Source organism: Festucalex cinctus, chromosome 2 (assembly GCF_051991245.1).
Source record: "Festucalex cinctus isolate MCC-2025b chromosome 2, RoL_Fcin_1.0, whole genome shotgun sequence".
Classification (NCBI taxonomy): domain Eukaryota; kingdom Metazoa; phylum Chordata; class Actinopteri; order Syngnathiformes; family Syngnathidae; genus Festucalex; species Festucalex cinctus.
The window spans coordinates 23,831,214-23,847,110 of NC_135412.1; the positions used below are offsets into that span (position 1 = coordinate 23,831,214).

Consider the following 15,897-nt stretch of genomic DNA (forward strand, 5'->3'; position numbering starts at 1 on the left):
TAGACAACATATGGTGTAGATAAAGTGCTATATAAGTGCACTCCATTCACCAAAATGATGACATTGTGTTTTTCATTTTTTTGGACTATCCATGTTTTACAACAAAAGTACAATTAGTAAACCATTCAAATGGATTTGGTGGTTAAATGGTAAACACATATGCAAACGCTCATTCATATCTTATACATATATAGTTAGTATAATTAGATTTATAACACCTTTATATGAGGATACGAAGGTTGACTTTGTTGCTATCTCTCCGATATTGTATTATCAGGTTGCTCACAGACACTTCTTAGCAGCAGCCATCCTGGCTGTATTTGAACTGTCTCCTGGCAAGTTTTAAATAAATCCTACCTCATTATTTGCTTATCTACTAAATAGGATTAACCCTGTAGGGAATCCTAATACTAAAACTCCAAGATTGAGTTGTGGTGCTGAAGCCACTAGAGGGTGTAGTTCACCATCAGTGTAACAACCTAGGACCATCTGGTCCAATCCAGTCTCATTATACAGCTAACTTGTTATGCAGCTAATCACCTGAGGTCTAAACATGATTTCTGCAAAGGAAGATAACTAAGTAATCGAATGAAACCTCTAATTGTGAACATCATGATGTAAACCGCAGCACTGTAAATGCCTCCTACCACTTCACAGGGTTCAAGAGAACAAATTTGAGCCACTGCAGGGACATTACACTAGAGTCATTCCATATGTAATTCAACTAGGATGGCAAAACATCAACTATATAATCTCAGATATGACGACATTGTGATAATAATGTTCATTAAAGCAGTAATTGTGAGGCTTAATTAGATTAGTTACGTAATTAATAAGGTCTACATGTTACATAACGCCATAGAGCATTTAAGTGTATACCTAAGAACACTACAACATCCGACCAGATTATATGGTATAGTATGTCCTAATCTGTCATAATCATGTTTGAACGCATACCACTTTGTTTTGTTGTTCCTGCACTGGGAACGCACAATGGGGTTGCCCATTGACGGATGACTTTTTTTTTTTTTTTTTTTTTTTTAAAGGCAACAGATGTGCAATGTCACAGAGTAATTTATGGAGACGTACGCCTCCACATTTTTTTTTTATCTTGATGGATGGCCACACAAATACGTTGAACAGTAACTTCTTAATTTGGCCAATTGGAGCACGTGATAACAAGTCATTGTTTACTTGCAACCTCTTCTTCTTGTTACTTGCAAGCTCCACTTCTTTGTTGATGTCATACTGTTTGACTTCCTTCCTTCAAACTATTCCTTACAGGGGTGGGATCTGGACACATTCCGCAATGCACAGCTGGGTAGGCTTAACGTACCTCAACCCTAGAGTCTTCCCCCAAACCACATGCACCGTTGTAGTGTACTGGACGCACACATGTGGCAATGAACTCATACAAAATGAAAAGTGAACTGAAAGGTGTCTGATGTAGAGTCAACGGCCAAATCGGCCCATGTGTCACACTTTCCCTTTTCCCTGATTCAGTTTTCACTGCATCTGTTTTTCATTACCAACTCTTGAGTTTCTATATCTTATTCCTTTACCACATATTCACCCAACCCTTGCTTCTGTATTCCCAACAGTCCTTTTTTTTTCTTCTTTTTTTTCTCCCTGAACTCATTTTCCTCTTGTATGATTGTTTGCCAGGGATTCCAGTTATTTCCCTCCCTTACATCCCACCATGCTGCCTCCTGCATACTTTCTCCCATCTGGGTCGACCTCACTATGCTTTTTCCTATCCTTTGAAGCTTTTTTTGCTTGGCCATCTCAAAACTGATTTGTATGGAAATGGCCAAACTAGTCAGTCAATTTATGTGGTTTGCTTGGAGTGCATTCTTCAAGTACCTGTTGCTGTTGGTTGCAAAGTAGTCCTTGTTGTGTTTCTCTCCAAATGTGCAGTTTTGTTGGGTTTATTTGTAGCTTGGGTTGCCGTTTTCTGATCCAACTCGGTAGTTGTAAGCATACTAGCCGTGGTTGTCACAGCTACTTTCTCTGTCATAACCTTTGAGAGTGAAATTTTCTTGCTTTGATTGGTAACTGGCTGATTGGGAGTCTGTGGTTGTTTTGCGATGGAGGCGACTGTGGTGGCGGAGGGTCTGTTTAAAGTCACTGCAGCCGCGGACTGATTTTTTCTGTCACTGGGAAGTGTGGAATCACCTGAGAATTGGAAGAAAATACACAAGTGTGAAGTTCAAGTGCTGATTTGAACTTAAATGGCTCAACAGAACCGAGTTCCTCACCTGCTTGCAATACGGTTTGTGTTGTCAGTACCAACACTTGAGGCTCCACAGTCTGACTGTCCACTGATGAATTGTGCACATCAGCTATTTTCGTCTGTGCTTGTGGTCGATACTGTGCCAATTTATTAATCGTCGTTGGCACAGGAACGAGCAATTCCTCCTTTTCAAGCATCAGCGTTGTACTACCTGATCCGAGTCCCTGCCAATCACTTGCCTCTTGAAGTAGACTGCTAGTTGTCACCGCTTTGTCACCGGAGGGTAAACTGAGCACAGATGTCCCAACGTTTTCCTTCTCCAACTTCCCGCTGAGTGGCGGGCTAGTTGAGTCCACCTTAGGCCCAGTAACGCTTGGCCAACTCGTGTTTGTCCCACGGCTACGTGTCTGAAAAGAAAGGGTTGACGTAGTCGAGGCAGCCGAGTGTATTCTAGGCCCCTGTTGCGCTGCATTTGTTGTTGTCAGCCGATCCCGCGTTGTAACCTTAGCTGGCACGGCGCTGCGCCCGCTGGAAGACAAAGAGGACCAGTTTCCATCTGTCTGCTTGGTGGCTTGAGAGTCTTTAGGGATATCCAGATGAGAGGAGGAGGGCGATGTGCCAGTGATGACCCGGGCATCGGATGGATGGAGGGAGGAGATGAGGAAGCTTATTAAAAGGAGTGGCATGGAAGCCATGGCCTGAGTAGTCAGAAGAGCGTCTTGCTGTTACACCATCCTCACACTGGGTTTCTGTGATGAGGAAAAAAAAGACAAATAAGTACTACATTTTAGGGTGCAAAAACATGTCATAACCCACTAGAAATTGATTTAGAATTGGTTGTTGTTATACTAGCAAGTAGTAATAGTGTTTGGTGAGAGTTCAGATTTTTTTAAATGGTCACGTCACACGTGATTAAAGTCAAATGGATTTTGACTCGTCACTGATGATGTCATTGCTGCCACGCTAACTACGCTAACTCGGTATTGAATTCATAAATACAGCGGAAGTCAATCCCCAAAAAAGTTCTTGACAATAATATGTTCTATGGAGCCCCCACTAGTCTAAATACGGTATTTTGGTCAATATTGCGTTAGTGGAATATGAACTATGAAGCAAAATCCAGCCGTTTTTATCCATCTCAGGCGGTGGCCATTTTGCCACTTGCTGTCAAGTGAAAATGACATCATAGTTGCTCAGGGCTCAGGTAACAACCAATGACAGCTCTGCCTCAGAAAACTGGTGAGCTGTGATTGATTGTTGCCTAAGCCCTGAGCAACTGTCATGTCATCTTCAGTCAACAGCAAGTGGCAAAATGGCCGCCCCCTGAGATGGATGAAAACGGATGGATTTTACAGCAAAACTCATATCCCACAAATGTAACAATCAGAATGTCATGTTTAGATGATTGAGGTCACTTATAACATATTATTGTCAAGAAATGTCCATGGTTGATTTCCCATTTAAAGCAAATATTAGTATGAAAACAAGAAACAAATCCACTCAAAATCAATTGCTGACTCAGAGGTCACGTCATGGTCAGGTCAGTGAAACTCCTGTTGGGACTTTTGCAGTCTGGCACGTCACCAGCAGTCATAGAGGGATGTGTCAAGTGGATGCTTTCACAATAACACAGCACGTAGAAACAAGTAGAAACAAACACAAAAGGAGGCAGTTGGTTCCATGGAAACAGCCTTTTCCCAGAAGTGTCAAAATGTGTCACTGATTGTCAAACAGGCACAAAAGTTTACCGCTTTTTAATTCACGTTTTTGTAATCTCTATATTGATGCTATTTTGTTCTTTGTCAATGGTATGACATGCAGGAAATGATATATTAGTAGCAGGGATAGACCGATTATCGTCGCAGATATTCAGCATTTTGACGAATATCGGCATCGGCCATTTTGAAGAATCTTACGGACGATAATAGATCCATTTAAAAAAAAAAAAAAGTGTTAACCTCAGGGGAACTAATTACAGGTATTTAAATTTTCAGAGATGCTGCTGACCCTGGGAATTATCTGCACTGTTTTTTTTAAATTGAAAATTAAAAGTAAGAATTGAATACTTGAGATATTTTGAAATTTAGGAAAACTTTATTTACTGTATAGAAAACAATAGCAAGCTATTTACTTCAGTTTGTTTTTTTTAACTTAACTTTTGAAGACATGCTGTTGCCTTTGGGAGATCCCGAACTTTTTGTTAGATTTTTAAAACAAAGATGTCTATTGAATACGATTTTTTTTTAAATTTATTAACTCCAATATTTTACGAACCCTAAAGGTTGCTCAATCAACATTTTAGAGCTGGAGTTTCTAGTTTTTCAAATTTTGATGCCAATATTTTTCCTTTTAGTGAAAATGAATATCGGCTCTAAATATCGGTTATCGGCATCCTACTACTAACAGTCAGTATCGGCCCTGACAAAACCATATCGGTCTAACTCTAATTAGTAGTCTGAGTGGTCAGTTTGGCAAATTTCATCAAGTATTTTGATAGAAGTTGTGTTCAATGCAGTTAAATACAGTCTATTAAGAGCCAACTAAACCAAAGAAACATCTCAAGTCACCTCAAGTAACAAACAGATAGCAGCTGCCCTGCTCTTTTCCCCAAAACTCACTCCTGCCTATTTTAGCACATGGCTTACTTACGTAAACCTTCCTTGTTCACACTGGCCTTTATCAGTGACTCACAATGGGAGAAACCCCCTGAGCGGCAGTCAAGACCGTACTGAAACTTCAGCATGAAACTTCAGGAGCAGAAATCACTGAATTCCGTGGGCGTGGGTTTGTCAGTGTGTGTGTGCGAGTCGACCTGCGGGAGGACTTATTCTATAGCCAATGACTCACCTAAAATTTTCCTTCACAGCTGTGACGGCTCGTGTGCATCTTTCACTCTCATGAGGTCATTTTTTTTTTTTTTTTGAGTATTCCATATTTGGAAAAAATGACAACTCTCACCAAGCGAGTCACCAAGCGAGAAATCACAGCCAGTGTCCAGGGTTAGGGTTAGTTAATCACAATCGTCCAATCACGCATGCAGAGAAATGGAGCATATAAGTGAAATGACCATGAGCGCAGAAATATAAGTATGCTGCATAACAGTAGCCTGTGTGTTTATTTTGCTTGCCGTCTCAGTCACTTCCACTTTCGGGCTTATTGGCTGGTGTCCAGTTCAACTCCCTTCCTTTCCTCTTTTCTGTTTCTCTTCCATTCAACCTGAATAATCCCAGCGCACATTGGGCCAGTGAAGATAGAGAGGCAGAAACAGGCCATTTTAGTGGAGTCGTTTTCAGGACAGGGTGGATAGGCTGGCGAAGCAGCAATGTAATAACAAAGAAGGCAGAGTGATGAGATGAAGCTGACAGTGGAGGGGACCGCCGGCGGATGGAGGGACAAAATCCTAACGAGGAGAACAAGTGAAGGTTTAAATTTAGAGCAGAAAGGACAGACTGGTTAAGATAAAATGACAACGAATGCGCCCATTAGGAAACCACAATAGAAAAGCAGGGTTGCAGATATTAAATCTATATATTTTTTATTTATTAGTTCATCGATTACTCAGATAAAAATGGATTTCTTGCTCTTGAAGTGGAAGTTAAGTAAAAAAAAATATTTACAATATGTTCTGTGCGGCACCACTAGTCTAAAAACAGCATTCTGATTAATATTGTGTTTGTAGATTATGAATTAAGCAACAAAATCTCTCTGTTTTTATCCATCTCAAGGTTGCGGCCATTTTGCCACTTGCTATCGACTCAAAATGGCATCACAGTGCCTCAGAGCTCAACTTGCAAAACCTAGACCAAACCTAGAAAACAATTGTGCAACAGGTGTGTTAGTTAGTTTCAGTATTAGTTTTTTTTTTCTTTTTTCTTTATGTGTAATACTTGTGCGCAATATTTAAAAAAAAACACCATGGGCTCAACGTTATTATTACGGTTTATATCAAAATAAATGTACTAAAAATCACATTTAAAATTAATTTGGTTTTATTTGTTAGTTTTGTAAACATAAAATGTAGTTTCAGTTCGTTTTCTTTTTTTTTTAAAAAAAAAGCATCTTTGTTTTTATTTTATTTTGTTAATGAAATTGTTGTTTTGAATTTTAGTTTTTTTCGTTAGTTTTAGTTAACTACAATAAACTTTAATAGCACCTGTGTTTTTTGACAGCCTCCCTTCTTACTTTGACCATCTCCAAACATTTTTGTTTTTATTTTATTTGAACTGAGTCAAATGCCATTTTTAGCATATGTCGCGGGCTACTAAAAAATGGACGGCGGGCCGCAAATGGCCCCCGGCCTGTAATTTGGACACCACTGGTCTATACAGTGTGCGTTACAGGACTAAGATGTTCCATTCCCACTTTCCACTTTGGTGAAGTTTCCATTTAGGTACACACGGCCTGGCAGCCAAATGTAAACAATATCACCATTGACAAGTGGCTTTTAATAAACACATCACTGTCTTGTTCCAAAGCACTCTAGCATGCACAAGCCAGTGTGTATACAGTACATGAGTGAGATGAATGAGTCTTGAATGCTTCAGAGAAACACAAAGTGTACCTCCAGAATGTTTTTGTCTGGATCTGCGCGTTAAAATGAAACAACTAGCTCCAATCTGAACACGTTTCATCCCCAAAGAGAGTGTAATCTCACATTGGCTCCCTTTGTGGCAGTCCGTGGGGGGGGGGGGAGCAGATGGGTGCAGCCAGTGTGAGTATTTTTATCATGTTAGCCCCCCAGGGGCCAAAGGACACATCAGTCTGCTCATTCACTTGCAGAGGGGGTGTGCATGTTGCAGAGATGCCGTCACGCTCTCTTGCACAATATGTTCTTTCTCCAGAACAGGAAATGCTGACAAATGATATGGAATAGTAACACGGAAGATTACACGGAAGAATGTTTACTTGATCACATGACTAAGTACGAAAACAGGTGCTAATCTCTTAATCAACACAGTATTAATGTCATTTCTGTGCTAATATACTAACATGAGCAGTCGGTGTTGGTTAGTTCATATGGAACTGTGCAGACGGGGAGGTGGGGTGTGCATGGAAGATTTTGGAGATTTTTTTCCCCCCCACTTCTGTGCCAGCGTCCAGACGGCCTGGCAGCAAAATGTTTCCTTTCAGACTAGTGAATGTTTCATGGGATACACATCAATTTGTTGGGAATTTTTAGCAAAAGATATCATATAATTTGGTTTTAAGAGTTAAAGGAAATGCTACAACATATGCTCCACGAGCCACACAGAAGCAAATCGGCGGTATTTTGTCCCATGAGGAACCTTGTTTCATGCACTAGTGAACAAATGTTCTCATAATCCCCCCTCCTCCAACACTGTATCCAAAACTGAGCATAGCGTTGTTCCTTTCCGAACGGCAGTACAGCATTTAAAGAGCACGAAGTAGCCTGAGCAAAGACTCGATGGGGAAAATTGTCACCCAAAACAACCTTACAGGTGAGACAGCAGGTGCTTCATCAAGTTGAATTTGACCTTTGGAACATGGATCAGTGGTAGAGTGGTTGTCTCCAAACCCAGAAGTTGTGGGTTTGATGCCATGCCATTGCGACCTACGCTGTAGTATCCTTGAGTAAGATACTGAATCCCGAGTTGCTCCTGGTGTTGCGTCATCAGTAGGTCAACGAGTAGTCGAATGGAAAGTGCTTTGAGAGGGTCTTGTAAAGCCTGATGTACACAAGGCGATATTGGTGCTCAGTTGCCATCAGCGCTTGGTATGTCCCCACCTTTCGCCATAGTGTGTGGGGGCGTTTTTGAGCGCGGTTGACACTGCACCAACAGCGCCGAGTATCAAACATGTTTGATAATTTCGGCGCGCAGTCGCCACCGGCTCTACGTGTGCGCGGGACAAGAGCGAATGGCTCGCTGATAGGATCCACTCTTCATACACCAAATATAGCAGCACTCTATTGAGTACATTTCAGAGGCTCTAGGTAGGGCTTAAAGCAGTGGTGGGCAAACTCGGTCCTCAAGGGCAAGGACCTCAGAGTCCTGCAGGTTTTGGAGGTTTGCCTCTTCCAAACACAAGCTATTCCAATCAACGGGATCGTTATCAGGCTTAGGCCCCGTTCACGCGAAAGCCCGTTTTATTGTATCCGCGCAAGTTTCTTACCGTTTGGGCAGCTCGTCCAAACGGCGGCTCGGTTTCGGAGCTTGAAACCGGTCACTTTTGAAACCGGGCTCCAGAGTGGAAAGATTTCAAAACACGCCCCATACGTTCCAATGAGGACAGCTGCTTCTCCCGTGCAAGCCACTGAAGCAACTGGGCAGCCATCTTAGTCCTCCCATCTCGCGAGCAGACTGATGTTTAAACTACTTTGAAGACCCCTTTTCTTTTATCGCTCAGTTGCTAGACCCCTGTTGTTGTTTCTACCAAGTATTGTCTCAAATGTTCTCTAATTTCTATACAGATCGTATGCCGAGAAACGTTTCTTGGGAGGAGTAATATGGCAGCCTTGCAGCTTCAAACCCGACTATTCAGATCAATGGTTCATCTTCTTCGCTGATTCTTCTTCTACGCTTTCCGTTAACTCCCTGTGGCAGCGCTACAGCGCCACTCCAGACTTGCCATATATATTACAGCCGTTGAACGTCCTAGGCGTCTTCTTTTGGACACTCGGATGTCTTGAGACGGTTCTGTCTGTACAAGATTTGTTTGAGGAACGAAGCCGGCTTTGCTTCGGTGTAAACAGGGCCTTATGTATGTAGACCTTGCTGATGAGCTGATCATATACCAGCTATGTTGGAGAAGGGAAACCTCCAAACCTCCAGTGCCTCTCACCTAAAATGACTCCATACACTTTATGTTATCAAAGTGTCAGTGGGATAACATGAAAATCTGAAAGAAGCGACAATGTAATATAAAGAGAGCAAAACTGGATGAAAGTGGCTATGTTAGTGTTTAAATATTCTTGCTGGCACGTCCACTCCCCACACCAACCGTACTGTATGACTTGTTTGCACTGCCTTATGTATGAGGCTGTGAAGCGGCATATGCACCGCACTGCGAGGAGCGGGGAAACGGGAGGGTGGGTATGTGCGGTTATCTTGGAATGTGGGGTAGTTGGGGAGGGGAGGTCGCGGGTACGACCGTTAAAATTTCCACACCTTGGAATAACATGTGGACATTCTCATGCTTCTCCCATTTATTTGACAGATTTGGTCCTCAAAACATATCTAATAATTCAGTTTATGTTACGCGGTTTAAAATCTAGACAAATAAATGTGAGTATAATTGATTCGACTGCAGTGCCAATAGGCAACTAACCCCAAAGCTGCCGCTGAGCTTTTAAGACCGTCCAAAGCCGGTTAAAGACGCCTCTCTCGCACCTGGGGGAGGTGTCGAATCTGCTACCTCTCAGCCGGCAAGGTCGTGCGGTAAGAGGAAGAGACTCCATACACAAACCAATTGCGACTGCTTTTGATCCCCAACCCAAACGGATGTCTAGCTGAAAAGTGCTGAGCCCTATGACATCTTTGACTGATGCTGCGCCCTCAGATCAAAAGGTCGAATGTCATGGATGGTGGTCTGGTCAGTACCCCCTGATTCCCCTCCAAACACACAAACACAAACCACATAGCCTGCAAATATTGACTCATGATGGTTGCCATAGAATGCGTTTCCAGAAAACTTCATTGTCTACCCATCATGGCGAGGGAGAGGTGGGGGGGTTGGAGTGCACCAAATGGTCATCTCCCTCACATTCAACTGCTCCTCTCTAAAGTGGTCAAAGGACTAAATAAGTTGAGTTGAACCACAGTGACAGTAAAGTACAAATAGCCACACTCGTGACTCAAAACACTTCTCCAGTGGGTCCGCCACAGGTTACAAACTTCATTCATTGCGTGACCCCATTTGTAACCCCGAAACGTTTGTTAATTGAGGTAATGTTTCCCATTCAAATGAATGGAAAGGCAATTAATCCGTTCCAGCCACAGAACAATATTATTCTAATCATGGTGTGGTTCTAATTATATTCTCTGAAATATACAAATATGTGAAAATACTAAGGGTGTCACGATTTCGATTTTTTATCGAAATCGATCGAAATTACGTCACGATTTCGAGCATCGAAATAGAAGAGAGGACACACGATTCGATGCCCCCCCCCCCCCGCGCCCGCCGCCACCGCCGCCACCGCCACCTCCCAGGAAAGCAAATGAGACGCAGCCATTCAGCTACTAGCTAACGGCACTTGTTAGCTGACTTCTCCTGCAGTCATGATGGCAAGCGCGGACAGACACAGCAATGGTGCTTCAAGCCGCTCCCGCTTCTCTCGTCACCAGTTTGGAAACATTTTGCGTTCCCGGTGAGTTATGTCGACAACGTTCACGTTGTCGATAAAAAGACCACAGTTGCAAGATATGCTATGTGCGCGTACTGTACTCGGCCACGGTGTTACGCCCGGCTCGTCAAGGGGAAGGGAAGTAACACAATAACAGAAAATATAGAGTAGATAAACACGGGTCGACTTTAACATCTGAGTAGTTTTAATTGAAATTTCAGGCAGGGGTTTGACAAGGGAGTGAAAGTGGAAGGTGAACAAATAATAACCGCATTTGACAGAACTGACAGAACAACAATAACCAATAGGGGTATAATACACGGATACACAATAGCGTCGCGCTGGCACAGTCGTCCAATCGGAGTGTCGCGCTGGCACAGTCGTCCAATCGGAGTGTCGCGCTGGCACAGTCGTCCAATCGGAGTGTCGCGCTGGCACAGTCGTCCAATCAGAGTGTCGCGCTGGCACAGTCCTCCAATCAGAGTGTCGCGCTGGCGCATTCAAACTGAAGTACCATTATACGGGCACCAGCCGACACAAACACACACATACATACTAGGGGAGCGGAGCCGGCGGCGGGCCCGAGCCGCCAGCCTATAACAACGGGAAACACGACAAACATGACGGGACATTTACGCAGGCATCACAAAGATTTAGATTGATCAAATTCAACTAGAAGTGGGAAAACAACGGTCCAACCAACTATTTCATCCTCATTTACAGTGAAACTTCCACACACTTCAGCTCGCGCGAAACGCCAGATCCATAGGTCTATTTATAGCAGCAGACCTGCAGCCTTGGAAAACGCTGGATTCAAACATTTAATTAGTGTACTTGAACCACGCTACAGTATGCCCAGCAACTGTAAATGTTGGGATATAGTTTGTTCAGGCTGTATTTGTTCCATGACTTTGGATACAATATATTTTTTGTTGTTGTTGCACATTGCACATTATTTTAAGAGGATCGCACAGCACACTGTTGTAACCAAAAACAGTCAATAGATGGCAGGCACCCACTGTGACTTTTTGTTTTTGTTTTTTTATTTTTTATTTTACACTTCAGTAAGAACAAGACGGTTAACTTTATATTGTAAATAAATTCTTTGAATTTGATCATTCCTGCCTAATGTCAATTATCATATATTACATAAATTTACACAAAAATAATATGGAAATTGCATCACCTATATGTAGCCGATCTTTTGAAATAAGATTTACTGTACAATGAATAGAACCAATGATCATAGACTAGCCTTAGCCTACAGAAGCATATGCCTCTGTGTTATAAAGTGGGGGAGCGGAAAAAAAAAAAAAAATCGAAAAAAAAATCGAATCGTGACCCCAAAATCGAAATTTAAATCGAATCGTGGAGTTGGCGAATCGTGACACCCCTAGAAAATACAATTTATGATGATGAAATCAAAATGGGTTTGCTAGCAAATCACTGTGTGGTGTCTTAGCTTTTTCCAAGTACAGTCATGTTTTCTTTCACTGAGGTTGATGCAAGCCCAAAAATTCTTAAAAGACCACCACACTAACGCGTAGATCCCATTCGCTATTCATTCCATTATGTGTTAGCATTTAAGCTATTTTATGCTATCACTTATATGTATATGCATTATAAGTTCACTGCCACCATACTGTACCGTGCTTGTATCTCAAATTTTTGCTCTCAAGTCAAAGAAAATAATAATAAAAAAAAAAAGATCAGGCATACAACGGGTCACCTGTATCTGAAGGCAAAGTTACTTAGTCCTCCATGAAGGCAAACTAATCGTCGTTGTTTTAAGCAAAACAACATTCATTGACATCAGCTACCAAAAAGCTGATTCACATTTTTGCCCTTTTTGTTATGTTTCTCATCGAGCCCAAACCCAGTCATTCCCAAAGCCGCACATTCCCAATGCAATAAAAAAAAAATCAAAAAAAATCGGAGTATATTCAGGTGTTCAAATAGTGGCCCCACATTCCCAGTGACGCACTAGAAGTAGTGACCGCTTCTAAATCATGTACAACCACCAAACACTGTCAGGAAAAGACGTTACCCACATCACACGTCCTCAAGTGTCGAGTCAAGCAAAACTTTTACTCAATAAAAGGTGTTGTGTGGCAAACATTTTCAGTTGAAACATTTTTGATGCATTTACATGACAATTGCATGCAGGGCTGTTAAAAGCCCAAGATTATGTTTAAGGTGAAGTGAAATTGTGTTTTGTTGTCGGTATGCTGATTGCGAATGAAGTTTTATTTCTCAATTGTGCCATTTTTAAGATTGTGAGTTGTGGAAAAGAGAATCTGCCAGAAGATATTGGACTTCACTGCTTGTTTAAAAGCCTCCAAGGTAAGCCATTATATTGTAGTAAAAACAAAGGCTTCTCTTCTGTCCTCCACTTTACGCAAAAGCCAACTTGTCCATGAGCAGACTGTCGAAAACAAGCCGTAAATCTTTGTTGAGCTGCGTTTGGAGGAGAGATGAAGCCTTTTTGTCCTGCCAGTGGATCAAGGGCGTGTTGTTTTTCTTCTGAATTGAGTTCACATGGCAGGTTCTGCCTGACGTCCATGCAGTAGCACATCGGCCCAGTTTCCTCTCCCGGCGTGATGTGTTCAAATATTCCTGACCGGGTGCAGCATGTGAATCCGTCCGACGCTATACGTTTGACAACAGTGTGTGGAAATGTATGGAGGACCAAAACTGCCAAAATTAAAAAATAAATGACTGAATGAATAAATGAATGAATAAGTAAATAAATACATACATAAATAAATAAACACATAAATAAATAAATAAACTGAAAATAAAAACGGATATTAAAAAATATAATTCAAAAATTAAATACAAAAAATAAATATAAATGCAAATAAAAACAACAAAAATATTAGGGGTGTGCCAAAAAATCGATTCATAAAAGAATTGAGATTCTCATTTATCGATTCGATATTAATATCCAAAAATAGATTTTATTTAAATTAGAAATGAAGAAGAAGCGGAAAAGGCAGTTGTAGCCCACATGCTGTTTTTGTGGAAAAATGCACTTACAATAAAAAATTAATAAATGTTTAAACAAAAAACAAAAAAAAACACTTTGTCTCTATTTGTCATTTTGTCTTGCAAAGCAGACTGGAGTAGATCATGACAATGTTGTGCATATCTGTAAATTGAAGCAGAAATCATTTGTCAATCAAATCATTTTGAATTGAAAATCGTTTGAATCGAGAATCGATTCTGAATCGAATCGTAGACCCAAAAATCGTAATCGAATCAAATTGTGAGACAGTCAAAGATTCCCAGCCCTAAAAAAATATATATATACATAAATAAATAAACACATAAATGAAGTACAAATCAATTATGTAAAAAAAAAAACATTAAAAAAAATAACAAATATGAAAATAAATGCGAAAATAGATGCCAAAATAAATATATGAATATAATTTTAAATATCAATCAATAAATAAAAACTCTCTCCTCTCAGATTTATGTAATTCATGCATCAGTCAAGGAAGTCTCGCCAACGCTGAGGACCGCCCCCTTGTTTGAATAACATTTCGTCCTGACAGAGCGTCTGCAGCATGAAATAAATAAATGTGAGAGCACAGTGCTTTTATTGATTGATTGATATTTAATTCTATTTATATATTTATTTTTGTATTTATTTCCACATTTATTTTTTGAATCTCATTTTTTATTTATTTTTACTTGTATTTATTTATTTATGCATTCATTTATTTATGGATCTATATATATTTTGTTGTTTTATTTCCATACATATTTATTTTTTGTATTTAATTTTTGAATTATCCATCCATCCATCCACTTTCTTGACCGCTTACTCCTCACAAGGGTCGCGGGGTGTGCTGGAGCCTATCTCAGCTGGCTTTGGGCAGTAGGCGGGGGACACCCTGAACTGGTTGCCAGCCAATCGCAGATTTTTAAATTATATTTTTTAATATCCATTTTTATTTTCACGTTTTTAAAATTAATTTATTATGGGTTTTTTTGTTTTTTTTTTATTATTTTGGCCATTTTGGTCCTCCATAGAAATGTTGCTGCTCACTTGCCGTGCACCTGCTCATGTGAAACAAACGTAGATGCAACCGCTCCATTTGTTGCTATATAGTTTAAGTATGACGGCTATTTCCCTTCTCTGCGCTGTTATTGCCGTTTCAATTTCCTGGCTTATTATTTGAGCTAATTTGGTTTCCTCGTTCAGTTTAATGAAACCCAAGAAGCTGAGGCTTACAAACGGGGAATTGGGACAAGATGTGACAAAGAAAACAAAGCCATAGTCCTCATATTGCTCTAACTAAAACATTCTCTGTAATCCTTAACTGCTTTACAATATCCACCCAAGGTCTATTTTCCATTTTATCGGGCTCTCGGAATAAACTCATACAAAGTCTCTTAGCTGTACGTGGGCCGTGCTGCTCACTTCCCACTTCCCAGTATTCTGCCCGTTTGACCTGGGATTGGTCGCCAAATGCATTTCAACAAGCCCCAGCATGACTAAGTTGGAAAGCAACACCCTTCTCAAAACTGATACGCATAACAACATCAGCAAAAACTTACTGCTGGGGATACTGTAATCATGGTGCAGTACAAACACAAAATGGCATAGACACTACTATGCACACTTTCAGAAATATAATTTTTAATATATCAAATGAGTTATATTTTTTTAATGACTCTCCTATAATACTAATAATCCAATTACACATCAATATATATAGTAGTAAATGCCGGTAAATTAATACACAAGAATGGGGACAAATAGTTTAAGATTGAGGCAAAACAATACTAAAGTCTAACCAGACTGTTTTTGTTCATTGTTCACTAAATATTGTCATTTGTTTGACAACATATACTTTATTGTTTGTTTCATGAAAAATACATTTGACATTATTTCAGGCTGCTTGTGTTACCAAACTGTTCTTAACAAGTCATGATCATTTTATTGTTGTGAGCAAGTAAAAATGACAGATTTTCATTCTTACATGTCACCGTTTATAAAATAGGATGTTTTTCTGGACTACATAAATAAAAGAATTGGTGAAAATTGAGAGTATACCCACGTCTCCAAGGGACCACTACACCACTGATCCAAAGGGGATGTGCCACTTTTATTGGCATGTCGATCCAATATTTAGATAAGCACTTGACTTTTTAAATGGTAAAACACAATTCATTGCAAATTAAATTTTGACTCCCAAGTTAAGGTTTGAGAACCGGATTTAGTGGATTAATTGATTGTCAATTGTGTTGAATTAAGCGCTTAATTGAAGCAATGGACTGCACTACTGGCCTCCAACAAGCAGAGGTGCTATTGATAAGTCTCAAGTCGTATAATACAATAGGGCTG

At 40.4% G+C, this 15,897-nt stretch overlaps 1 protein-coding gene across 1 annotated transcript in view; it reads right to left on the reverse strand.

The window, feature by feature from the left end:
* The window catches only part of LOC144014213 (uncharacterized), a 35,582-nt gene that overhangs the window by 7,636 nt on the left and 12,049 nt on the right, over positions 1 to 15,897 (reverse strand). The window contains exons 3-4 of the mRNA XM_077513848.1: positions 2,259 to 2,982; positions 1,864 to 2,175 (exon numbers count right to left, since the gene is read on the reverse strand). Coding sequence (XP_077369974.1) covers positions 1,864 to 2,175; positions 2,259 to 2,928 — 982 coding nt within the window. The 5' untranslated portion in view covers positions 2,929 to 2,982. The remainder of the gene's footprint in view (positions 1 to 1,863; positions 2,176 to 2,258; positions 2,983 to 15,897) is intronic.